At 38.6% G+C, this 21,536-nt stretch overlaps 1 protein-coding gene across 1 annotated transcript in view; it reads left to right on the top strand.

Annotated features, from left to right (window-relative positions):
• The first annotated feature begins 1,024 nt into the window (after positions 1–1,024).
• The window catches only part of LOC141544806 (sodium-coupled monocarboxylate transporter 1-like), a 46,071-nt gene continuing 25,559 nt past the window's right edge, over positions 1,025–21,536 (top strand). Inside the window, exons 1-5 of the mRNA XM_074271366.1 lie at positions 1,025–1,691; positions 8,077–8,142; positions 12,906–12,957; positions 18,275–18,342; positions 18,865–19,019. Of these exons, the coding sequence (XP_074127467.1) occupies positions 1,341–1,691; positions 8,077–8,142; positions 12,906–12,957; positions 18,275–18,342; positions 18,865–19,019 (692 nt within the window). The 5' untranslated portion in view covers positions 1,025–1,340. The remainder of the gene's footprint in view (positions 1,692–8,076; positions 8,143–12,905; positions 12,958–18,274; positions 18,343–18,864; positions 19,020–21,536) is intronic.

Here is a 21,536-nt window from a genome sequence, read left to right as displayed (position 1 = left end):
TGCATGGGTAATTTTACAACATTGACAATTGCCAAAACTTTTTTTTTCCAATCTTCTCCCCCTCCCCCCAGAAGGCAGGTCGACCAATACTTGTTAAATATGTTAGAGTAGGGGCAGCTAGAGCACCAGCCCTGAATTCAGGAGGACCCGAGTTCAAATCTGGTCTCAGACACTTAACACTTCCTAGCTGTGTGACCCTGGGCAAGTCACTTAACCCCAGCCTGGGGGGGGGGAAATATGTTAGAGTAAAAATTAAATACAACATATGTATACATGACCAAACAGTTGTTTTGCTGAACAAAACGAATCGGACTTTGAAACAGTGTACCATTTACCCATGAAAGAAATCCAAAAAGCAGGCGGACAAAATTAGAGGGATTGGGAATGCCATGTAGTGGTTCATAGCCATCTCCCAGAGGAGAACTCTAATATTCAATTTCTATCCAGTCAGTGCTCCTCTTAGCTTGGCTAAGGGAGGATTATAATCATATCAGTGCTTCAGTTTTCCATGCTACCGCCTACTTAGATACCCAGGACCTCACTGAAATTGCATAAATAATGCATAATTGCATAGAATTCGCATACATTATTGCAACACGGAATCTTGACTATTATCAAGAGCATGCTTATGTATTATCTGATTTGGAGACGAGTCTTTATAAACATAGGTGTCCCAGTATCACTAAGATCACACGCATGGCTGTGGTCCCAATAGCTGACAAACACTTTTTGTTTGGTTGTTTTGTTTTTAGAACTCTGGAGAAGGTAAGATAGATCTAGGGCTCTTTCTCCACGATCAGAGAGGTTATCTGTTAAAAGAAAAATCCCCCCCTTTCCCCCTCCCCCCCCCCCCCATATTGCAAGGAGTTGCAGAGACAGACAAACGCGCCCTCCTCCTCCGGCCTCTCCCTCTCCTTTGAAATTTGCATCTGCCCTTCCCCACGGGGTGGCCAAAGTTCCCACTTCCTGCTGGTTCTCCGGCCAAGGTTCGGAGACATCGCGCTCCTCACCTGTGTCACCGGCATTCAAGTGTCCGGGATCCAGCCTCGCTGTGCCGCCTGCCAAGCAGTGAGTCTCTGGCAGCTGAGTCACTTCCACCTGCTGAGTCTCCTTGCACACCTTCCCACACTTCCAGTGCCCGGCTCCAGGCGCGCGCAGCTGCGCTCTCTGCGCGTTCCCCCCGGTGGCTGGGGGGCCAAGCAGGAGATCCTCCCCGGAGAAGACTCCAGGGGTCGGGCTGATTGACATAAGGCCCCTCGCGCCCCACTCCCCTCCAGCCAGGTGCTCCCCGAGCCTCCGGCTCCCTCCAGCCCTTGGCTAGGAGCTTGCGCCGCGCAGTCATGAGCGCGCTGAGGGAAATCGGCACCTTCGTGGTGTGGGACTACCTGGTGTTCGCCGCGATGCTGCTCATCTCCGCGGCCATCGGGGTGTACTACGCCTTCGCGGGGGGCGGCCAGCAGACCTCCAAGGACTTCCTGATGGGCGGCCGGAAGATGACCGCGGTCCCCGTGGCGCTGTCCCTCACCGCCAGCTTCATGTCGGCCGTCACAGTCCTGGGGACCCCGTCGGAGGTCTATCGCTTTGGAGCCATCTTCTGCATCTTTGCCATCACTTACGCCTTAGTGGTCATCGTCAGCGCCGAGGTCTTCCTCCCTGTCTTTTACAAACTGGGGATCACCAGCACCTACGAGGTAAGATGGCCCCTTGACCTCTGGGCAGAGCTTACGATATTGAATTTGGCTGAAGGTGGGCTTTCCAGAGACCCTGGGCAGTGGAACAAAAAGCCCTCCTTAATAAGAACCGAAGGCCCACTTAAGGCGGAGATCTCTAATGTTTCCCTTTCTATACAAGCAGTGCTCCTCTTAGCTTGGCTAAGGGAGGATTGTAATCATATCCGAAATCTACAGGGGGATTGTAGATTTAGAATGAGAAGAGACCTTAAGGGTCATCAAGATCCCCCTGACAATTGAACATGTTTATCATATATTGGATTACTTGCCATCCAGGGGGAAGACTGGAAGAAAGGGAAGGAAAAACAAATTGAAACAGGGTTCTGCAGAGGTGAATGTTGAAAACGGTGTATATGTTTTGTAAATAAAAAAGCTTTAAAAAAAAAAAAGAAAAAAAGATCCACCTTCCCTTCCCATTGGGTCCCAGAAGAGATTAAATGACCCTGCCAGGGTCACGCTAGTATTAAGTGGCAAGTCCTCTGACTCTAAATTCTGTAACATACTTCCTCCCCATTTACCAAATCCTTTCTCCTTTCCCCATCATCTCTTGGGAATGCTGCAATGACGCTGTCAAATGTTTATTTAATCATCCTTCTCCACCTTGTCGCTTCATTAGGAAGCAGAAGGATGGAAGGATTTCCACTGCGATTTTGTTGATTTCAGGAGCTTTACACGTCCCTTCCCCCCCCCCCTGAAATTTGCCATAGGGATGATATATCTCAAATTAAGGTTGGAATGAGGGCTAGAAAAATATAACTAGTTCAAATTAATGAGAGGGGACAAACAAACTGAGCAGGGAACCAAGAGAGCTGAGCTTGGATCTATTTTGAATTCATTTTCCAGGTAAAATAGCAAAGCACCTGCTGACAAACCCAATCCTGGCAATTAACCTCCCTATGCCCTGGCACAGAGCAATTATCCTATTCTTTACTCCGTTTGTTATCTCTGAAGGGTGAGATTAAGTACATCCTGTTCTTCTCCCATACCTATATAAAGGAAACAGGGCTTTTTCTAGAGGATAGATAGTTGATCTTGAGGTCATGAAGGCCTGAATTCAAGTTTCGTTTCTCAGTGACTTTGGACACGTAACCTAATCTCTTAGTGCAGGGCAATTGATTAAGACATAAATGACAGCTGATTGATCTGCATTAATGAAGGGAGTGTTCAGACTGGGAGTTCTATACAATGATGAAATCTCATATCTGGAAACACAGATATATATATATATGTGTGTGTGTGTGTGTGTGTGTGTGTGTGTGTGTATGTTGTGTATATGTATATATATATGGGTATGTAATAGACATTGGGACATATACTACCTGTATATGATAGAAATAAACCTTATCTTAAGATATTCATGATACTAGCACTTTTCTCCAATATACTTTTTAGAATCATGGCAGAGATATATATATATGCATATGTGAGATGACATGGTTTAGTAGATAGATGATTGACCTTTTATAATATAGAAATATAATAAATAAATATTTACTGATTTAAATTTTATTTATGATTTAATTTATATATTTATGTGTAAATATATATATATACACAGAGAGAGAGAGACTCATGTGTATATTTATATAAATATACATGTACAGAGAGAGGGGAGGACAAAGAGATGGAGACAAACAGGGATAGCCAGAGAAAAGGAGAAAGATACAGACAGGAAGAGAAGGAGAAAGAGAAAGAGAGACAGATAGAGAAAGAAAGAGTGACAGAGAGGGTAGAAAAGAGAAGAAAGAGGAAGGAAGAGAAGAGAGGATTAGAATGGAGAAAGGGAGGGAGGGGTAGAGAGAAAGGTGGAGGCAGAGACAGATACAGAGAATGAGAGAGACAGAGACAGAGAGACAGAGAAGGGCGGGGAAGGGAGAGAGAGAAGCAGAGGGAAAGGGAGAGGAAGGAGTAGAGGAAGAGAGAGGGAGAGGGAGAAAAGAAAGGGAGAGGGAAAAAGAGAACTTTTATTTTTATCAGGAAAGGAAACAAGAGGTTAGGGCCAGAAGGACTAATCTACTCCCCTTAGAAACGAGAAGGTATAGTTCTGGAATTATAATTCGTTAAATATTGTTAGTCTAGAGGATATGATTCTCACATTCAATCTAACTTCTGATGAATCTTCCATTGTTGGGGGAAATGAAATCCTAATTTACATCCAAGATGACCACTTTTTCACAAAATAGAGAGAAAGGGAGAGAAGAGAGGGAGAGAAGGGGAGAAAGAGGGGGAAGGGGGGAAAAGGAGGGAGATAGGCAGAGAGAGAGGCAGATAGAAAGAAAGGGAGAAGAAGAGGAAGAAGGAGAGAGGGGGAGAGAGAGAGAGAGAGAGAGAGAGAGAGAGAGAGAGAGAGAGAGAGAGAGAGAGAGAGAGAGAGAGAGAGAGAGAGAGAGAGAGAGAGAGAAAGGGAGAGGAAGAGAAGGAAAGAGGGAGGAGAGAGAGAAAGAGAGTGGGAGAAAGGAAGAGAGAGATAGGCAATTGGAGAAGCAGAGTGAGAGAGGGAATGGGAGGAAAGAGAGAGAGAGAGAGAGAGAGAGAGAGAGAGAGAGAGAGAGAGAGAGAGAGAGAGAGAGAGAGAGAGAGAGAAGGAAAGAGGGAGAATGAGAGGAGAGGGAGAGAGAGGTGGAGAAAGGGAGGGAGGAAGGGAGGAAGATAGGTAGAGGGAGAGCCAGAGTGAGAGAGAATGGGAGGAGCGGGAGAAGAAGAAGGGGAGGGAGAGAGGGGAAAGAGAGGAAGAGAAGCAGAGAAGGAGAAGGAGGAGAAGAAAAGGGAGAAGGTGAGAGAGGGGGAGAGGGAGGAGTAAGGAGTGGATTTGTGATTTTATTGTGGTAAGAAACTCTCTCCCCACTGCAGATCAGAAATTTCTCTGAATCTTTTAGTGTTAGTGAATTTTGCCGCTCCCATAGCCAGTCCTGTATGTCTGAAGTCACCCTTGCAGCTTTCCTGGCTTCTCTATTACATCAGGATGACCCCCCAACTCCCGGTTTCCTCCTCTGTCTCTGTGATCTTTTGAGCCTGCACAGACCTGGCATTCACAGCAAAAAGTGCACACAATAGAAATCTAAGCTGTGCTTCTGTAAAATACTTTAGAGAAAGCTGTTGGGCTCCTGGAAATCATACATTGTCCTTCTTTCTACCTGTGTCCTGTACTTGCATTGGACTGTGAGCTCTGGGAGGCCATATTGTCTTTTTTCTAAATTTTCTCTCTCCCCAAGCCTGGCTCAGGGGGTCCTCTGCATACTCAAGAACTGAAGAATCTGTTGACATTGCACAGGGTTGATGCTTAATCAAGATAGCTTGAAATTTAAAAAGGGGGTGGGAGACCAGAGCTATGAAGGAGAAGGGCTTTTGAAAGGTGAAAACAGAAGGTTCAGCCTTGAATTTGTGGTTGGACAGAGATGCCTTCAGCCTTCATCTTCACCTCCCCCCTGAGCCTTCCTCGTCTGTTAATTAATACTTTGAATCTCAACAGGCAAGTGTTCTATTTCATACAGCATAACAACCAGGGGTCAGCAGTTCCTAGTTAGTCTCTTTGCTCCAATTGACAGAACTGATGGGCAATTTCATAGTGAGGACGGTTCGGTTTTTGTGAGGTACAATGGAAAGGGCTGGTTTTTGAGTCAAAGGACTTGAGTTCGAATCCTGATCTTGCCACCCTTTATGGGACTGTTTGCCTTTCTGTAAAATAAGTTGGGCTATCTCTCTGGTCTCTTCTCTACCAATCCAAGTTTGCATGCTGCCTTCTCTTAGTTTCCTTTAATGCTCAGCTTAAGTGCAAGACTTTTCCTGGAAAATTTTCCAGATCTTCATAGTTGATATTGGTTTTTATTTCCTCTCATTTCACCCCTAGCAAATTTTCTCATTATTAATTTGTTTTAGATTCAGAGCTGGGAGAGATCTTTGTCTTATCCAACTGTCACATTTTAAAGATGCGCAAACAGGCAGGTTAAGTTACCTGCACAGTTAATAAGTGTCAAATTCAGGACCTCATATTCTAAATCCTCTCTTAACTGTCCCCATTATCTCATTTATATTTCACTATATTTAGCTCTATTCTCCTATGGAATGTAAGCCTCTTAAAGCAGGGGCTATTTTTGTTTTGTTTTGTTTTGTTTTGTTTTGTTTTTATCTGTGTATCTCTAATACCCAAGGAATGTCATAAGCAATTGTTTGTTCTGTGGGGAGGGGTGGGGCTCATTCTCTGATTTTATTGGTACTAGAACTGGTCAAAACACACACACACACACACACACACACACACACACACACACACACACACAAACCAATAAAAACAACTACTACTCATCACTATCTTACACTATTAGACTTCTTTCTTTCCCTTTTCTCTCCTTCTTTCTCTCCCTTCTTCTCTTCCTTTTCCCCTCCTTTCTCTCCTCCCTCCCTCCCTCTCTCTGTTTCTCTCTCTCTGTCTGCCTCTCTCTCTTTCTTTTTTCCCCTTTCTCTCTTCTTCTCTTCTTTCTCTCTGTCTTTCTGTCTGTCCTCTCCCTCACTGTCTCTCTATCTCTTCCTTTCCCCCCCCTTCCTCTTTCTGAACTTCTTTTGCAGTCTGATGAACTTGATCTTTCTCAGTTTGATTGCTTTTAAATGCATTAAACACATGAGGTTAAAGAAACCAATTATAATGAAATATAGTTTGTTCTTTTTTTCTTTTCTCAATAGTATTTTATTTTTCCAAATACATGTGAAGATAGTTTTCAACATTCATTTTTGTAAGACTCTGTATTCTATTTTTTTTCCTCTTTCTTAACTCCCCTCTCCCTAAGATAGCAATCTGACAAACAAACCTTTTAAACACAATTCCATATTTGTCATTTTATGCAAGAAAAGTGAGACCAAAAGGCAAAAAACCATGAGAAAGAAAAAGCAAATAAACATACAAATGAAAGTGAAATACGATGCTTCAATCCACAATCAGCTTCCACAGTTCTCTCTCTGGATGCAGATGACATTTTTTTTATCCCAAGTCTATTGCAATTATCTTGAGTCATCGCATTGATCATCACATAATCTTGCCATCTACAATGTTTTCTTGGTTCTACAGAACCTTGTTTCTTAAACTGTGGATTGTAGCCCCACATGGGATCTTATAACTTAATGTGGAGGTTGGGAAATTTTGATTTATTATTAGTATGTGTGTGATTTGTATAATTATTTTATATATCTATATACCCAAGGTCACATAAAAAATTCTTGGGGGGAAAGAGATCTCTAGTGGAAAAGATTTAAGAAGCCCTGGTCTAAGGTAGAGGCACATCTTTGCGATCTCCACTTACGGAAAAGAGGTTCTCTTTAACAAACATTTTTGTAGCAGCTCTTTTTGTGGTATCAAAGAATTGGAAAATGAATAGATGACCATCAGTTGGAGAATGGTTGAATACATTATACCATATGAAAGTAATCAAATATTATTGTTCTATAAAAAATGATGAACAAGCTGATTTTAGAAAGGCTTGGAAAGATTTACATGAACTGAAGCTAAGTGAAACAAATAGAATCAGGAAAACACTGTATACAGTAACAGCAAGATATGCAATGATCAACTATGAAAGACTTGGTTCAATGATCCAAGGCAGTTCCAATAAATTTTGGATAGAAAATGCCATCTGAATCCAGAGAGAGAACTATGGAAACTGAATGTAAATCAACACATGCTACTTTTTAAAAAAAATTTTTTTCTTCTGTTTTTTTTCCCCTCTTATGGTTTTCCCCTTTTGCTATGATTTTTCTCTCCTCCCAACATGATTCATTAAAAATGTGTATTAAAAAAACAATAACATATATGTACAACCAGAAAAAAGAAAACAATAAAAAGGGAGAAAAACACTCTATTAAGATACTATCAGTGCTCTATGGGGGGATAACATAGATGACAAAAAGTGAGATAAAGGTATTTGTCTTTATTTAGGTCAAGCAATATTCTATGTAGGACTTGCAAATTCATATAGATAAGCAAAGAAAAAAAATCCAGAAGTAATAGTGCCCCTTTAATTAACTCATTTACCCTAACTTTGAGCCCTGTTTTGTTTGCACTGTCCTACATTATAGAGTTGGACTGTCTGATGTTAACTTAGGCCATCAATGGAAATTTCTTCCTTTATCATTAGTTTCATAATTTCTAGATTGCTCTTCCAAGTTTTCAAAGATCCTGAGAAGGGTTTATTCATTTGGGGGATGGATGGCAGGTGATGGTCCTATAAAGGATCTGAGCTCTTCTTCAGGCTTTGACCTTCTGATTCTTGTAGATCTAATGCTATGATAGACACTTTTCTAGGATGGGAAGTATTGGTCATGCCCACTAAAATATTTACCTTTTTTTCTTTTTTTTAAGTACTTAGAGCTTCGTTTTAATAAATACATTCGCCTCTGTGGGACCATTCTGTTCATCATTCAAACGGTAAGTACCTCTCCAGTGTACTTTTTATACTTTTGCAATCTAAAGTGTTTTGGTCAAATATCTATGGAAACGGGGTGTTTTGTTCATTGAGAAGCCTTTAAAAGGGTTTACAAAAAGTCCAAGTGAAAAGGGAAAGGTAAAAAGAATAAGTGAACTAGAAATAAGAGAAAATGAGGGTGATAGTACTCTTTAATATTACAGAATATTGAGAACAAAGTTTCAGTGAACTCAGAAAATGTTCTGAGTTCAAATCTTACTAAACAGTCCCTAGTTTTGTGATATGGGGCAAGTCAAAGCTTCTCTGGGCCTCAGTTTCCCCCCGACAATAATAGTATCTACCTCTTAATGAGATATTTCTAAAGTATGTTGCAAACTTTAAAGTACTACATAAATTCTAGTTGTTTATAATAAAAATTATTATTGCCATAATAATGATTGTTCAAATAGGATTATTTAGATGAATCTGTCGATCTGGTCTGAAAAAGTCAAATGAGCTTCCTTACTTTGGGCAATATCTATTAAACCACAATTTCTTAAATTAAAAAAAAATTGTAAATAACTTAATATGACAACAATATTTGAAGACTTTATTGGAAATGCTCAAGAATTACTGATAACTCATATATAGCTAAGAATTATAAAGCACTTTTCTCAGTGTACCTCTGTGGGGTTCAGCTAGGTGGTGAATATACAAAGGATTTGATGTGTTCTGCACAGGGGGCTCCCACTACTGCAGTAACCACTGCAGAACCAGATAACAACTCTGACTGATAAACTCATATCGAAATAGATTTGGAACTGATGGATTTATATCCCCTTATTTTGACAAATGAGGAAACTGAGGCCTGAAGAAGAATAGTAATTTTCCAAAGCCACACAGTTGGTAAATAGGGTGGCAAGATTTGAATCTGCATCTTGCTGACCCCTGGTCCAGAGCTCAATGCCTGATGCTTTTTAATCATTGGCTTATGTCTTTAGAGCTAGAAATGTATTTTGCAACTCTTCTTCTTCTTCTTTTTCTTTTTTTTTACTTTTATACTTGAAGAAAGGACACTGAAGTTTAGAGAAGTTAAATAAACTTGAAATGAATTTTTAAAATTAAAATCAATTAGAATGCGTATTTTTAATATCTGCTGATTGTAGGATGGCAAAGATGGGTCTGGAAGTGATTGAAAATAGCTCAAGAGGGTCTTTTATGGGAGAATTTAATAATTAAATACTTGGAGAAATGGAAACAAAAATACTTAAGCTGAGGAAAATTTAGTTTTTGAAATGAAAATTAAATTAAAAATGAAAATGGCAAAGTTATAAAATCAGGATTTGAATCCAGATCCTCTGACCCCCAAACTCAACATCCATTCTTTTTTTCCCCTTTTCTTTCCAATCATATGTAAAGACAATTTTTGAGATTCATTTTAAAAAATTCTGACTTTCAAATTTTCTCCCTCCCTTTTTCACCTCTCCCTTCCTAAGATAGTAAACAATTTGATATAGGTTACATATGGAAGATATATTTTCATACCACTCATCCAACTGCTATATTTTCACTTAAAATCTTATTTTAGATAATATTAATTTATGGTTAATATTTCTATTTTAGAGATAAGGACCCTGGGTTTTGGAGCAAGGACCTAATTTGCTTTGGGTCATGCAGTGTCTATGAAGCTGAAGTAGGCTTCACACTGAGTTCTTGACTTTCAATGTACTTCTCTATTCATTGGGATGATAAGAATCAAATATCAGGAAGAGGAATTAAAAACCAACAATGGATACTTGTACAGAGACTCATCATTTTTGTTTGACATTTTGAGGAGAGGAGATTGAAAAAGGCATATATGAATCAAAGGTGGCTTTCAAAAAATTTTTAAGTCTTTAATAAAAGAAATACCAAATGCTTACTCAACTGAAAACCAGCCTTTAAATTGGGAGGTCATAAAAATCACACATTGATGAGCTCCCCTTCAAAGCCAAGCATTTTCTAAAAAAAACAATCCAAGAACACAGGAATGTGCCAGGGAAATTGGCTCAGCCTGGTTCAAAAGCTTGCAAAGTAAGTCATTTTGAAGCAAGGAATGCTAATTGTTGCCTGAAGTGTTTGGGGTTACTGATGTGGTAAAGGGCTGTCCCAAAGAACCTCTTTGACTCATCAGGTTCAGCACATCACCGTAATGGATAAGGACTTTGGCAAAATACAGTCAGTCTCTGAGGAGTGAACCAGTGGGAAAAGGTAGAAGACTTTTCTTCTTCATTTTGACAATTGAAAGTCACATAGACCTTTGTCATGGTGACTTGAATGTTGTTTGGGCCAAACTTTTATCCTGATTCTCCAGGTGGTAGGAGAGGAATAAAGAGGAAGAAAAGGGAAACTGCTCATGCTTCTTGGCTTGAGCTACTGAGAGAAGTCTATAGCTAATGTGTACAATTAATGATTCCTATTTGCCCTGCCAATTCAATCCTTTCATAAATCATTCTTTGAACTGCTCAGAAAAATGATTGATTAGGCGTGAAGAACTCTCATTCCCCCCCATGCCAAGAAAATTTCTGGACATGTTTATGGCTTTCTCAGGCACACACACACACACACACACACACACACACACACACACACACACACAAAGCAGCAAATGGGGAAATGCAATTTTGTTTTAAAAAATGATGTGGAGGCAGCTAGGTCACAGTGGATAAATCACTAGCCCTGTATTCAGAAGGACCTGTGTTCAAATCCAGACTCAGACACTAACCATCTGGGGGACCCTAGACAAGTCACTTAATCCTGATTGCCTCCCTAAATAAAATAATAATCACAATGGTGCCAAGTTATTAGGAAATAGCTCCATTAAGAGAAATAAAGGTTATATTTTACTGGCTGGAAAATAGTTAAGCAGACTAAGATATTCCAATGAGTATAATATGTTCCCATAAAGACAAAAAAGAATATATATATATATATATATATATATATATATATATATATATGAGAATATCTATATAAAGTCCTTCTTCCCCCCCCCCCTGAGGCTGGGGTTAAGTGACTTGCCCAGGGTCACACAGCTAAGACGTGTTAAGTGTCTGAGACCAGATTTGAACTCGGGTCCTCCTGAATTCAGGGCTGGTGCTCTATCCACTGTGCCACCTAGCTGCCCCCTATATAAAGTCCTTCTAATGAAGACAGAGTAAAAATAGGAGCATGGGAGTCAAAATGCCAAATCTGGAAGCTAGAATGCCCTAGTTGAATAGAGATCCCTTTTACATCATCTCCACAATGGGGCAATGGAAAAGCTTCAGAGGAGGACCTGAGTTCCAATCTCACCTTTGCTGATTGCTACCTGTTACTTTCAGCACGTCATCTTGAAGCTCAATTTTCTCATGTGTAAAATAAAATGCAGAGTCAGAATTGGGTAGATTCCATCCAGCTCTGTGTCTGAGCCCTATACTTGTCTAGTTTTCATGTCAAGATTTTCATCAATGGGGAACTTATTTCCTTGGAAGCTTATCCCACTGTTGGACAGCTCCAAATTCTGTCTTTAACATTATGATACTTTTTCCTGGTTCAGTCCTCTGGATGGGGGAAGAGGATATTCAGTCCCTCTTGCAGGAGAATCCCTCAAACTCTTTTTTATGACCCTCAGTCCATATGCCACAGATTTTCTCTTCTCTAAATTGACTATCCCCTAGCCCTTTGGTCATTACCAATTCTGTCTGTCTCTCTGACAATAGACTCTAGTTTTTCAATATCTTTGCTGAAATGTGACAGAATTCAAAACAAGAGTGGGTGTGGGTGTGATTCATTTTTGGAATTTCCTGAACTGTTCAACAAATATTTATTGAGTCCCTAATTGTATAGGGACTATACACTAAAAAAAACTATACACTAAACACTATATTCAATACAAAGAAGAAAACAAACCGGTTTCTCTATAAGAGTTGAAAGATATGTGCATAAATAACAATAATGTTATAATAAAAGGTGTAATGTTCAGAGTTGGCAATAGTTACTAGACCCAATTGAAATATTATTCATATATGGGATATATTATTTTTAAACATAAATATGAGTTGATATGTACAAAGTGTTTTGTGAAGTTTAAAGTACTATATAGATACTATAGTAGTAGTTAGATATAGCTACTACTATAGCCACTACTAGATATAGTACTGTATAGATCTTATTATTATTAACTACAAGTTGAAAACACAAAAGAAGGGAATGGCCAGAAAGTAGGAAAATAATTAATAGTTAATATTAAATAAAGTTGATATGCAGGAGGGGGAAAGCAAAGCTTTCCCAACGAGTCTTGATCCAGGTGGAGGTACCAGTGTAAGGAAAATTCAAAAAGTTCTCATGGAGCTAATGGGAGAAGACAAGACAAGACCATCCAGGAGGAGCAGGTAAAACCATTGGATAAAAAGACTTTTAGTTTTCATTCATTTATCATTTAATGATGAATATATATATAACCATATATAAATATATATATATATATACATATATATATAATTTTATTAGTAAAGTTGGTTACACATATAGTCAACAAAACATGAAAATTAATTGTTGGGTCCGTACAATGAAATCACTTGTTCTGGAGATAGAACCAGCTGGAGGACACAAGAGGGAATGGACACTTTTTCTCCATATACAACATAAGTTAAATAATAGAGAGTTACTATTCCAATTGAATAATAAATGGGCTTTAAATTTTAAAAATTAATATATTGTTAAGCTGTATTATTTGAGTTTTCTTACTCTGGTTTTCCTTTTCTAGATTCTGTATACTGGCATTGTTATTTATGCTCCAGCTCTTGCTTTGAATCAAGGTAAATTTTTGAATAGTCAAGAAAGAGAATGGTTTGATGTAGCACCATGATGGAGATGAACTTTTGGTGACTTTCATGGAATCATGGGAGACTAGACTAAGATCAAAGGTTCTTAGATATTATAGTTACCAGAAGAGATTTAAGAAGTGAGCTCAATCAACCCTTCATTTTACAATTAAGGAAACCAAAGCCTGCATAGGCTAAGTAAGTTTCCTAAGGTCTCAGAGATACCAAGTGGCTCAGTTAGAATTTGAACTCAATTCCTTTGATATTCCTCCCCTCAAATCCAGTATTTTCTTTCCAGTTCACAAAGTTATCTTTTATAAATTTCATGAGAGGTATGGGAAATATTTCCTCCTCTTACACAGTAATTCTCTTTATGTGAGAAAAACACTTCCTAGAATCTTAGAATCTTTGAGTTTGAAGCGACATTAAGCTCCATAGTTCCATTTCATAATACTTTATTTGGAATTTTATTTAATATTTTCCCACAAATATATTCAAAACAAAATTTTTTTAATATTAAAAGTTTTGAGATTTGGAGCAGCTAGTTGACGCAATGGATAGAGCACCAGCCTTGAAGTCAAGAGGACCTGAGTTCAAATCTGACCTCAGACACATAATAACTTCTGGCTGTGTGATCCTGGGCAAGTCACTTAACTCCAATTGCCTCAGCAAAAAACAAACAAACAAAAAAACAAAACAAAACAAAACAAAACAAACAAGCAAACAAAAAAAACCTGAGTTTTAAATTCTTTCCCTTATCCCCACCCATAATGAAGAAACCACATGTGAAGTTCATAAAAGTTCCATAAAAGTCAAGTATATAACACTGTATTTAAAAAGCATATGTTTACTTTTTTCAAGCAAAAAGACTAAGAAGAAAGTTCTACACCTTTTACACTTTTAAAACTGTTCTATCTCTATGTCCTGCTCAAACTGTCTTCTGTTTTTATGTGCTTTATTTATCTTTATTTTTGAATTAATAGACTGTTTTTCTTTTTTGCTTTAAAAATATTAGAATAAAAAAAAAATATATTAGAATATACAAATCCATAGGTTTTTGTCCCATTCCACTCACCTTTAATGTCATATCCTACATCTCCCCCTAAAGGCAGTCATCTGTGAAGTCCTGCTAACTTGCTTCTAATATCCCTTAAAAATATTACAATGACCCAATTTTAGATTTATCTGTCATTATTCTTATTTCCTTTTGTTTTGCTGAGGCAATTGTGGTTAAGTGACTTGTCCAGGGTCACACAGCTAGGAAGTGTTAAGTGTCTGAGATCAGTAGATTTATCTATTCTCAGTCCATTTTTGGCACACTGCTTCATTTCTGACATGAGCTCATTGAAAACTCCCTAGGCAACCTGGTATCCCCTTCTGTTTTGTCATATTTGTACTGAACTAGTTCCAACATCTGATTGGCTTAGCCTACTAAAATTTAGATCTCTCAAACTCAATAGATCTGCTAGTCTCTGTCTTCCTGGTAACAGGGTAGCTAGGATTACAGTTGTGTGTGTACACTATCACACTCAGCCTAAGGGTGATTTATTTGGGAAAGAAAAAGATAGGGAAAGCTAAATGGTGCAGTGACTAGAGGATTGACCCTGAAGTCAATCCAGTTTCAGACACTTAACATTTCCTAGCTGTGTGATTCTGGGCAAGTCAGTTTTATCACCAATGGCCTTGCCAAAAAACCAAAAACAAACAAACAAACAAAAAACAAAAAGAAAGAAAGAAAAAGATCATGGCAGTCTCAAACTTTAGATAGAAATAAAATTGTAAGAGATGACATCTTTTGTTATCTCCTCAAAGATCTAAAACTGAAGGAAATGAGCCAGTGGATTTTATGTTTGGAAGACCAACATGGAATTCAGAAAGTCAGCATTGTGCATGTAGCTCCTTAATGGGGCAGTTCATGATCTTAGTGCTTATCTTAATTATAGATATGATGTCTGTCATGTAGTGCTGATAACAAACTCTTGGAATTATGATACTATGGAACTTGAACTCTCATGATTTTTTACAATAGATATTAAAAAAAAAAAACCCACTAGTCATCAGTTACTTGGGATGTACTTTGGAATCACTGTAATGATGTTTCTCTGATATTCACTATTCTATCCAGAAAGTTCAGAATCCTTTGTAACTCTAACACTGTTATACATTGGTTTAGTTCATATTTCATGAATACATCTATTAGCCATTAGAAGTAATCTTTATAAAATATTTATTAGCTTCTAAATGAAGTTCAGTTTTAATTTTAATTTAGAAAAGGAAAGTCTAGGAACATTAATTTTCATCTATTAAAATATCTAGGCCTTTTCTTTTTATAGTGCCTTGGTCTCTCTAAGAGAGGGAATAAATATTTATACGGCACCTACTGTGTGCTATGTACTATGCTAAATACTTTACAAATATTATCACATTTGATTCTCACAAAAATCCTGGGAATTAAGAGCTTCCTACTAGCTGTGAAACAGTGGACAATTCTTTTAACTTCCCCTCAGTCTCAATTTCCCCATCTGTAAAATGGGGATGGCACAGTATAAGTCAGGAAGATGAGTTAAAATTGGTTATGAGACATTGGGCAAGTTATTTAACCATATTTGCCTCAATTTCCTCATCTGTAAAATGAGCTGGAGAAGGAAATGGCAAGCACTCCAGTATCTTTGCAAGAAAACCCTAAATGAGTTCAGGAAGAGTTGAATATGACTAAAACAGCAATAAAAATTCTTATAGTACTTATATCACCAAAGTTTTATGGACTAAATAAGGCATTGTAAATAAATAACTTTTAAGATCTTGTAGTGTATAAAAATGTCAATTATTATTATTAATTACTATTCCTCTTACCATATTTCCTGACATATACTCACTCAGTGATAAATTTCTTTAAACATTTAACTTTGACCCCCCAAAAAGGCCACTAGATGGCACAGGTGGATAGAGGGCTAGACCAAATTCTACCTTAGATACTATCTGGCCATGTAATCCTGAGTAAGTCACTTAACTTTTGTCTGGCTCAGTTTCCTCACCTGTAAAATGGGAATAGTAACAGCACTGACCTCCTGAGGTTTCTCCAAGGATCAAATGAGATAACATACACAAAGTGTTTTGTATACTTTAAAGTATTATATACATGCTAGCTATTTGTAATTGTTACTATTTTTATTGTCAGACTGCTTCTCTGATCTCCTTCCAATCCTAATCTGTTGAAAGGGCAAACTTTATGCTAACCACTTCTATAATCCTGCTCCTTTCATAAATGCCTTCTTTCATTAATGGAAGGAGAGAGAACACTTTTTTGAGCCCTGTCCTTTCTAAACATACAAGCTATAAGTACTCTTCTCTAACCTGATACCCTACCATCAATACTGACTTTTTTTGCTTAGAGGAAATAGAAATACATGTTTTATTCATTCATTCCTTTCAGGCTTGTTCCTATTCTCTCTACATCTTTGAGATTCGATGAGATATAAAAGGTGGAATTCTGGACCTGGAGTCAGGAAGAATTGGATTCAGATTTTATCTGAGATGCTTACTAGCTGCATGACCATGGTGAAGGTCCATTAATGTCCTTGGCCATCTCTGTTGACCTCAGTTTTCTTCTCTATCGTCTTAAAATCCCACTGAGTTCTAAAGTTCGGCTTGTGATTTATGTCTGCTTACTGTCCATCCACACTTTAGAATCATAAAAACCAAGGGTAATAGAACAAGAAGGGATCTTAGAGCACCTCTTCTTCAGCTCCTTTATTGTACAAATGTGTTAACTAAACTATATTGTTTTGAGTTGTAAGTTAGAGTTCTTTGAGGTATTAGAGAAGTAACTAGAACATGACATCTCTTTATTTTTTATGTTTTTATTTTTATTTTTATTAAAGCTTTTTATTTTCAAAACATATGCATGGATAATTTTTCAACACTGACCCTTGCAAAACCTTGTGTTCAAAATTTTCCCCCTGCCTTCCTGAACATGACATCCCTTAAACCCAATCTGTCTCATAAACTGAATCAGAAAATGTCAATGGCATCCAGAGAGAGAACTATGGAGACTTCATGTGGATTGAAGCATACTGTTTTCACCTTTTGTTTGTTTGTTTTTTCTTTCTCATGTTTTTTTTTTTCCACTTTTAGTCTGATTTTTCTTGCATAACATGACAAATATGGAAACATGTTTAAAAAGACTGCACATGTTTTACCTATATTGGATTATTAGTTGTCTTGGGGAGAAGAGAGATAAGGGAGGGAGGAAGAAAAATTTGGAACACAGTCTTATAAAACTGAATGTTGAAAACTATCTTTGCATGTTTTTAGAAAAATAAACTACTATCAAGGAAAAAACAAACAAGCAGAATTGATGGATTTAGTGTTGGGTGAGACCTTAGAAGTATGTTATATTGCAAAGATTGTGAGATTTGGTGTTGGAGGATGACCTTAATTTAAATCCTGGCTCTTTTGCTACCTATCTGTGTGACCCTGAGTAAATTATGTAAAGCTTCATTTTCCTTCTTTATAGGATGTAGGGTTTCTTTGTCCAAGATCACCTCTCAAGTCCTGTCCATATTTAAGTCCTTTGATCTGGGAGCTCCTTTAGATCAAACCTTTCATCTTTCAAGAAAGGAAACTGATGGGGCAGCTAGATAGCACAGTGGATAGACTACTGGCCCTGGTGTCAGCTGGACCTGAATTTAAATCCACCCTCAAGACATTTAATAATTTCTAGCTGTGTGAACCTGGGCAATTCCCTTCATCCCAACTGTCTTGCAAAAAAAAAAGAAGGAAGATAGGAAGGAAGGAAGGAAGGAAGGAAGGAAGGAAGGAAGGAAGGAAGGAAGGAAGGAAGGAAGGAAGGAAGGAAGGAAGGAAGGAAGGAAGGAAAGAAGGAAGGAAGGAAGGAAGGAAGGAAGGAAGGAAGGAAGGAAGGAAGGAAGGAAGGAAGGAAGGAAGGAAGGAAGGAAGGAAGGAAGGAAGGGAGGAAGGGAGGAAGGAAGGGAGGGAGGGAGGGAGGGAGGGAGGGAAGGGAGGGAGGGAGGGAGAGGGAGGGAGGGAGGGAGGGAGGGAGGGAGGGAGGGAGGGAGGGAGAGAGGGAGGGAGGGAGGGAGGGAGGAAACTGAAGCTCAGAGATATGTAGTCATTTATTCAAGTTCACACAGCATTTGGATGCAGGTCTTTAGTCAGACTCCAAATTGAATACTCTGTACTGTGACTATATTTGTTTCATGACAACTTTCTGAAGTTTGGAAAGTAACTTTTAAGAGGCTATGGCGCCATACCATTTCATGAAGATGCATTTTTTTTTCTATTTTTACAGTTACTGGATTTGATCTGTGGGGCGCAGTTGTTGCCACTGGGGTGGTCTGCACTTTCTACTGCACGATGGTATGCTCATTCCCTGTTTTCTACAACCAACTTTTCATTGGCTTTGCACAATTTGTATTTCCAGTAGCCAGTCACTGTTCCTTTCATGACAGAAAATTGATTGCCCATATTTTTTTTAAATTATACTAAAAGTGTTGTCAAGTTGGAATTATTTTAAAAGCAAATCCATTATTTCTTCCTCAGTTTCATTTGATTCTTTGGTGGCAGTATAGGAGGGCAGGGTGGAGGGAAATAGGACTAGAATGTGGAATAAGGAAGAATACTTAGGGAAAGAAATTTTGGATACAGTGCTCTGTTCTGACCTGAGGAGCAGTGTGGGAGGAAGAATGCTGGATTCCACATCAGGAAATCTGGATTCAAATCTTATTTAATCTTGAATACCCCCCACTTATAATATAAGTGAATCTGTTTCCTTATAAAGAAGGTGTTGGACTTAATGACTTCTAAAAGCCCTTTCAGGTCTAAATCTATGAACTTGTCATCAGAATGATAATTCTTCAAATGAACTTTTTCTCAATGAAGGGTGGTCTCAAAGCTGTTGTCTGGACAGATGTTTTCCAAGTTGGTATCATGGTAGCAGGATTTGCATCTGTGATCATACAGGCTACTGTGGTTCAAGGTGGGATCAACAATATTCTTAATGATTCTTATCATGGAGGAAGACTGAACTTCTGGGAGTAAGTTTCCATTTATCCTTTGTGTCATTTGTTACTTGTCAGTTAGTAAATAAGCAGAATAAATTTTCAATAGAAACACGGTACCATTTAAAATAATAACAAGTGAAAATATGTTTAAAAGGCTTGCATATGTATAACCCACATCACACTGCTTGCTGTCTTGAGGAGGAGTGAGTAAGAGAGAGAGGAAGAAAAAATTTGAATCACAAAATCTTACCAAAATAAATGTTGAAAACTATTTTTACATGTATTAGGAAAAATAAAATACTATTGAGAAAAATAAATAACTAAATAGACCCTGAATATTGTGTTGGACCTAAAGAGAAACCAAAGAATTGATCCCTAAGGCAAGCAGATAGAAGGCACTGAAAGAGATATGTTTAGCCCCATGGTCTCACCGTTTGGAGAGATTGTCCAGTCTGAAATCTAAGTTATGTCAAACTTCTCACTTTTCCATGTCCTGTCAGATATTTCAATCATGTCCCTGAGGTTAAATTTTCATAAAATCTACTCATGGGCCATCCCATGATGCTGCTTTCCTTTGGGTCAATCCTCCATGGCTACTCTCTTTTTCTTACCCTTCCCTCATACCATGTAGTATCTCTCTGACTCCATGCTTCTAAATCCCATTTCTCCTCCTTACAACTAATTAATTCTGTTAGGGTATTCAGGACTTAATTTGCCAGCTAAAGGCATGCTCTAACCTCATGGAGAGCTCCCTTTCTACTGAGTAATTATGAGTTCCACTGAGGAACTTGTCTTTCATATGCTCTCTCACTCTATTTCAAATTTACCATTCCTTGATGTCTATTGCATCCCTTCATTCTGTCTGTAACCTAATCCCCTAAATAAATCTACCTTTTGCCAAAGAGAACGGCCAGTGTGAATTCTTCACACGACTGAAACCCACTTTTGGCGCCTATCATTATCTGGTGTCTACTTCATCCATTTTGGTCCTAGAAACATATGAGCATGGCATAGGGGAAAGAAAAGGGGAAAGACACCACCAGGCATAGTGCTATGGTGGACTGACCCAATAGAAGGCAGCAGTCATAGGATGGCCCATAAGTAGATTTTATAGGGAAAATTTGACCTCAGGAACATGACTGGGATTTCTGATAGGACATGGCAAGGTGAGACTGCTGGAGACCTCTACAAAAGATGGGACTCAGTGGTTTGATATAACTTGGATTTCAGAATGGACAGCCTCCCCAGAGGGTGGAAGCATGGAGTTAAACTGATCTCTATCGGTGCCTACTGCCTGCCTGCCTGAGGGATCAATTCTTTAGTTTCTCTCTGCCCAAAATGCCATTCAAGATCTTATCTCTCCTCCTCCTCCTCCTCTTCCTCCTCCTCCTCCTCCTCCTCCTCCTCCTTCTCCTCCTCCTCCTCCTCCTCCTCTTCCTTCTTCTTCTCCTCCTTCTTCTTCTTCTCCTCCTTCTTCTTCTTCTTCTCCTCCTCCTCCTTCTTCTTCTTCTCCTCCTCCTCCTCCTCCTCCTCTTCTTCCTTCTTCTTCTTCTTTTCTCTCTCTCTCTCTTTTTCTCTCTCTCATACACCCACATACACATACACACACACACAGATTGTATGATCATTGACATCATTCAGATTTGCCTTTCCTACATTACTCTTAGAAAATGACAAAATTTGGGGCTATTTTGCTGGCTTGTTGTGTGTGTGTGTGTGTGTGTGTGTGTGTGTGTGTGTTTTTTAATAAAGAAGCTTTTATATAGACACCTACTATGTGCCAGACTATGCTAAGGACTTTACAATTATTATCTCATTAGTTCCTTATAATAGTCTTAGGAGAGTGCTATTATTATCCCCATTTTGTTGTTCTTGTCGAGTCTTTTATTGTTGAGTGTCTGACTCTCTGTGACCCCAAGCCCATTCCTCTATCTACTGCATGATCTAACTGTTCCTAGGAGGCCATGTAAGAGAGACTAGGTGACTTGTTCCTGTTCGCATACCTAATGATTAGGTACTGAATGTGGTTTTTGACAGAGAGAAACTAAAGAATTGATCCCTGAGGTAAGTAGGGAGAAAACTGATAGAAATCAGTTTAACTCCTTGGCCCTACCCTCTGTCCATTCTGAAATCCAAATTATGTTAAGCTTCTAAACCCCATTCTTTGTAGAAGTCTCCAACAGTCTCACCTTGCCATGCTCTATCAGAACCCTGAGGTTAAATTTTCCTTATAAAATCTACTTGTGGGCCATCCCATGTCTGCTGCCATGCTTTGGGTCAATCTGCCATGGTCACTCTGCCTCATGTTGTGTTTTCTCTTTCCCCTTCCCCATACCACAGGGTATCTCTTCTGCTTCCATTATGCTTCCCAACTTCGCTTCTCCTTACATCTAACTAACTCTTTTAGGGTGCTAAGTCTGTTTTAGGATTTAGCCTGCCAGCTAAAGACATGCCCATACCTCATAATTGTGAATTCTAGTGAGAAGCTTGTCTTTCATATGCTCTCCCACTTTTTCATATTTACCATTCCCAGTGTCTATTGTATTTCTC

Source organism: Sminthopsis crassicaudata, chromosome 5 (assembly GCF_048593235.1).
Source record: "Sminthopsis crassicaudata isolate SCR6 chromosome 5, ASM4859323v1, whole genome shotgun sequence".
NCBI classification, from domain to species: domain Eukaryota; kingdom Metazoa; phylum Chordata; class Mammalia; order Dasyuromorphia; family Dasyuridae; genus Sminthopsis; species Sminthopsis crassicaudata.
The sequence above is the reverse complement of the archived record's forward strand: the minus strand, read 5'-3'. Positions and strand labels throughout refer to the sequence as shown.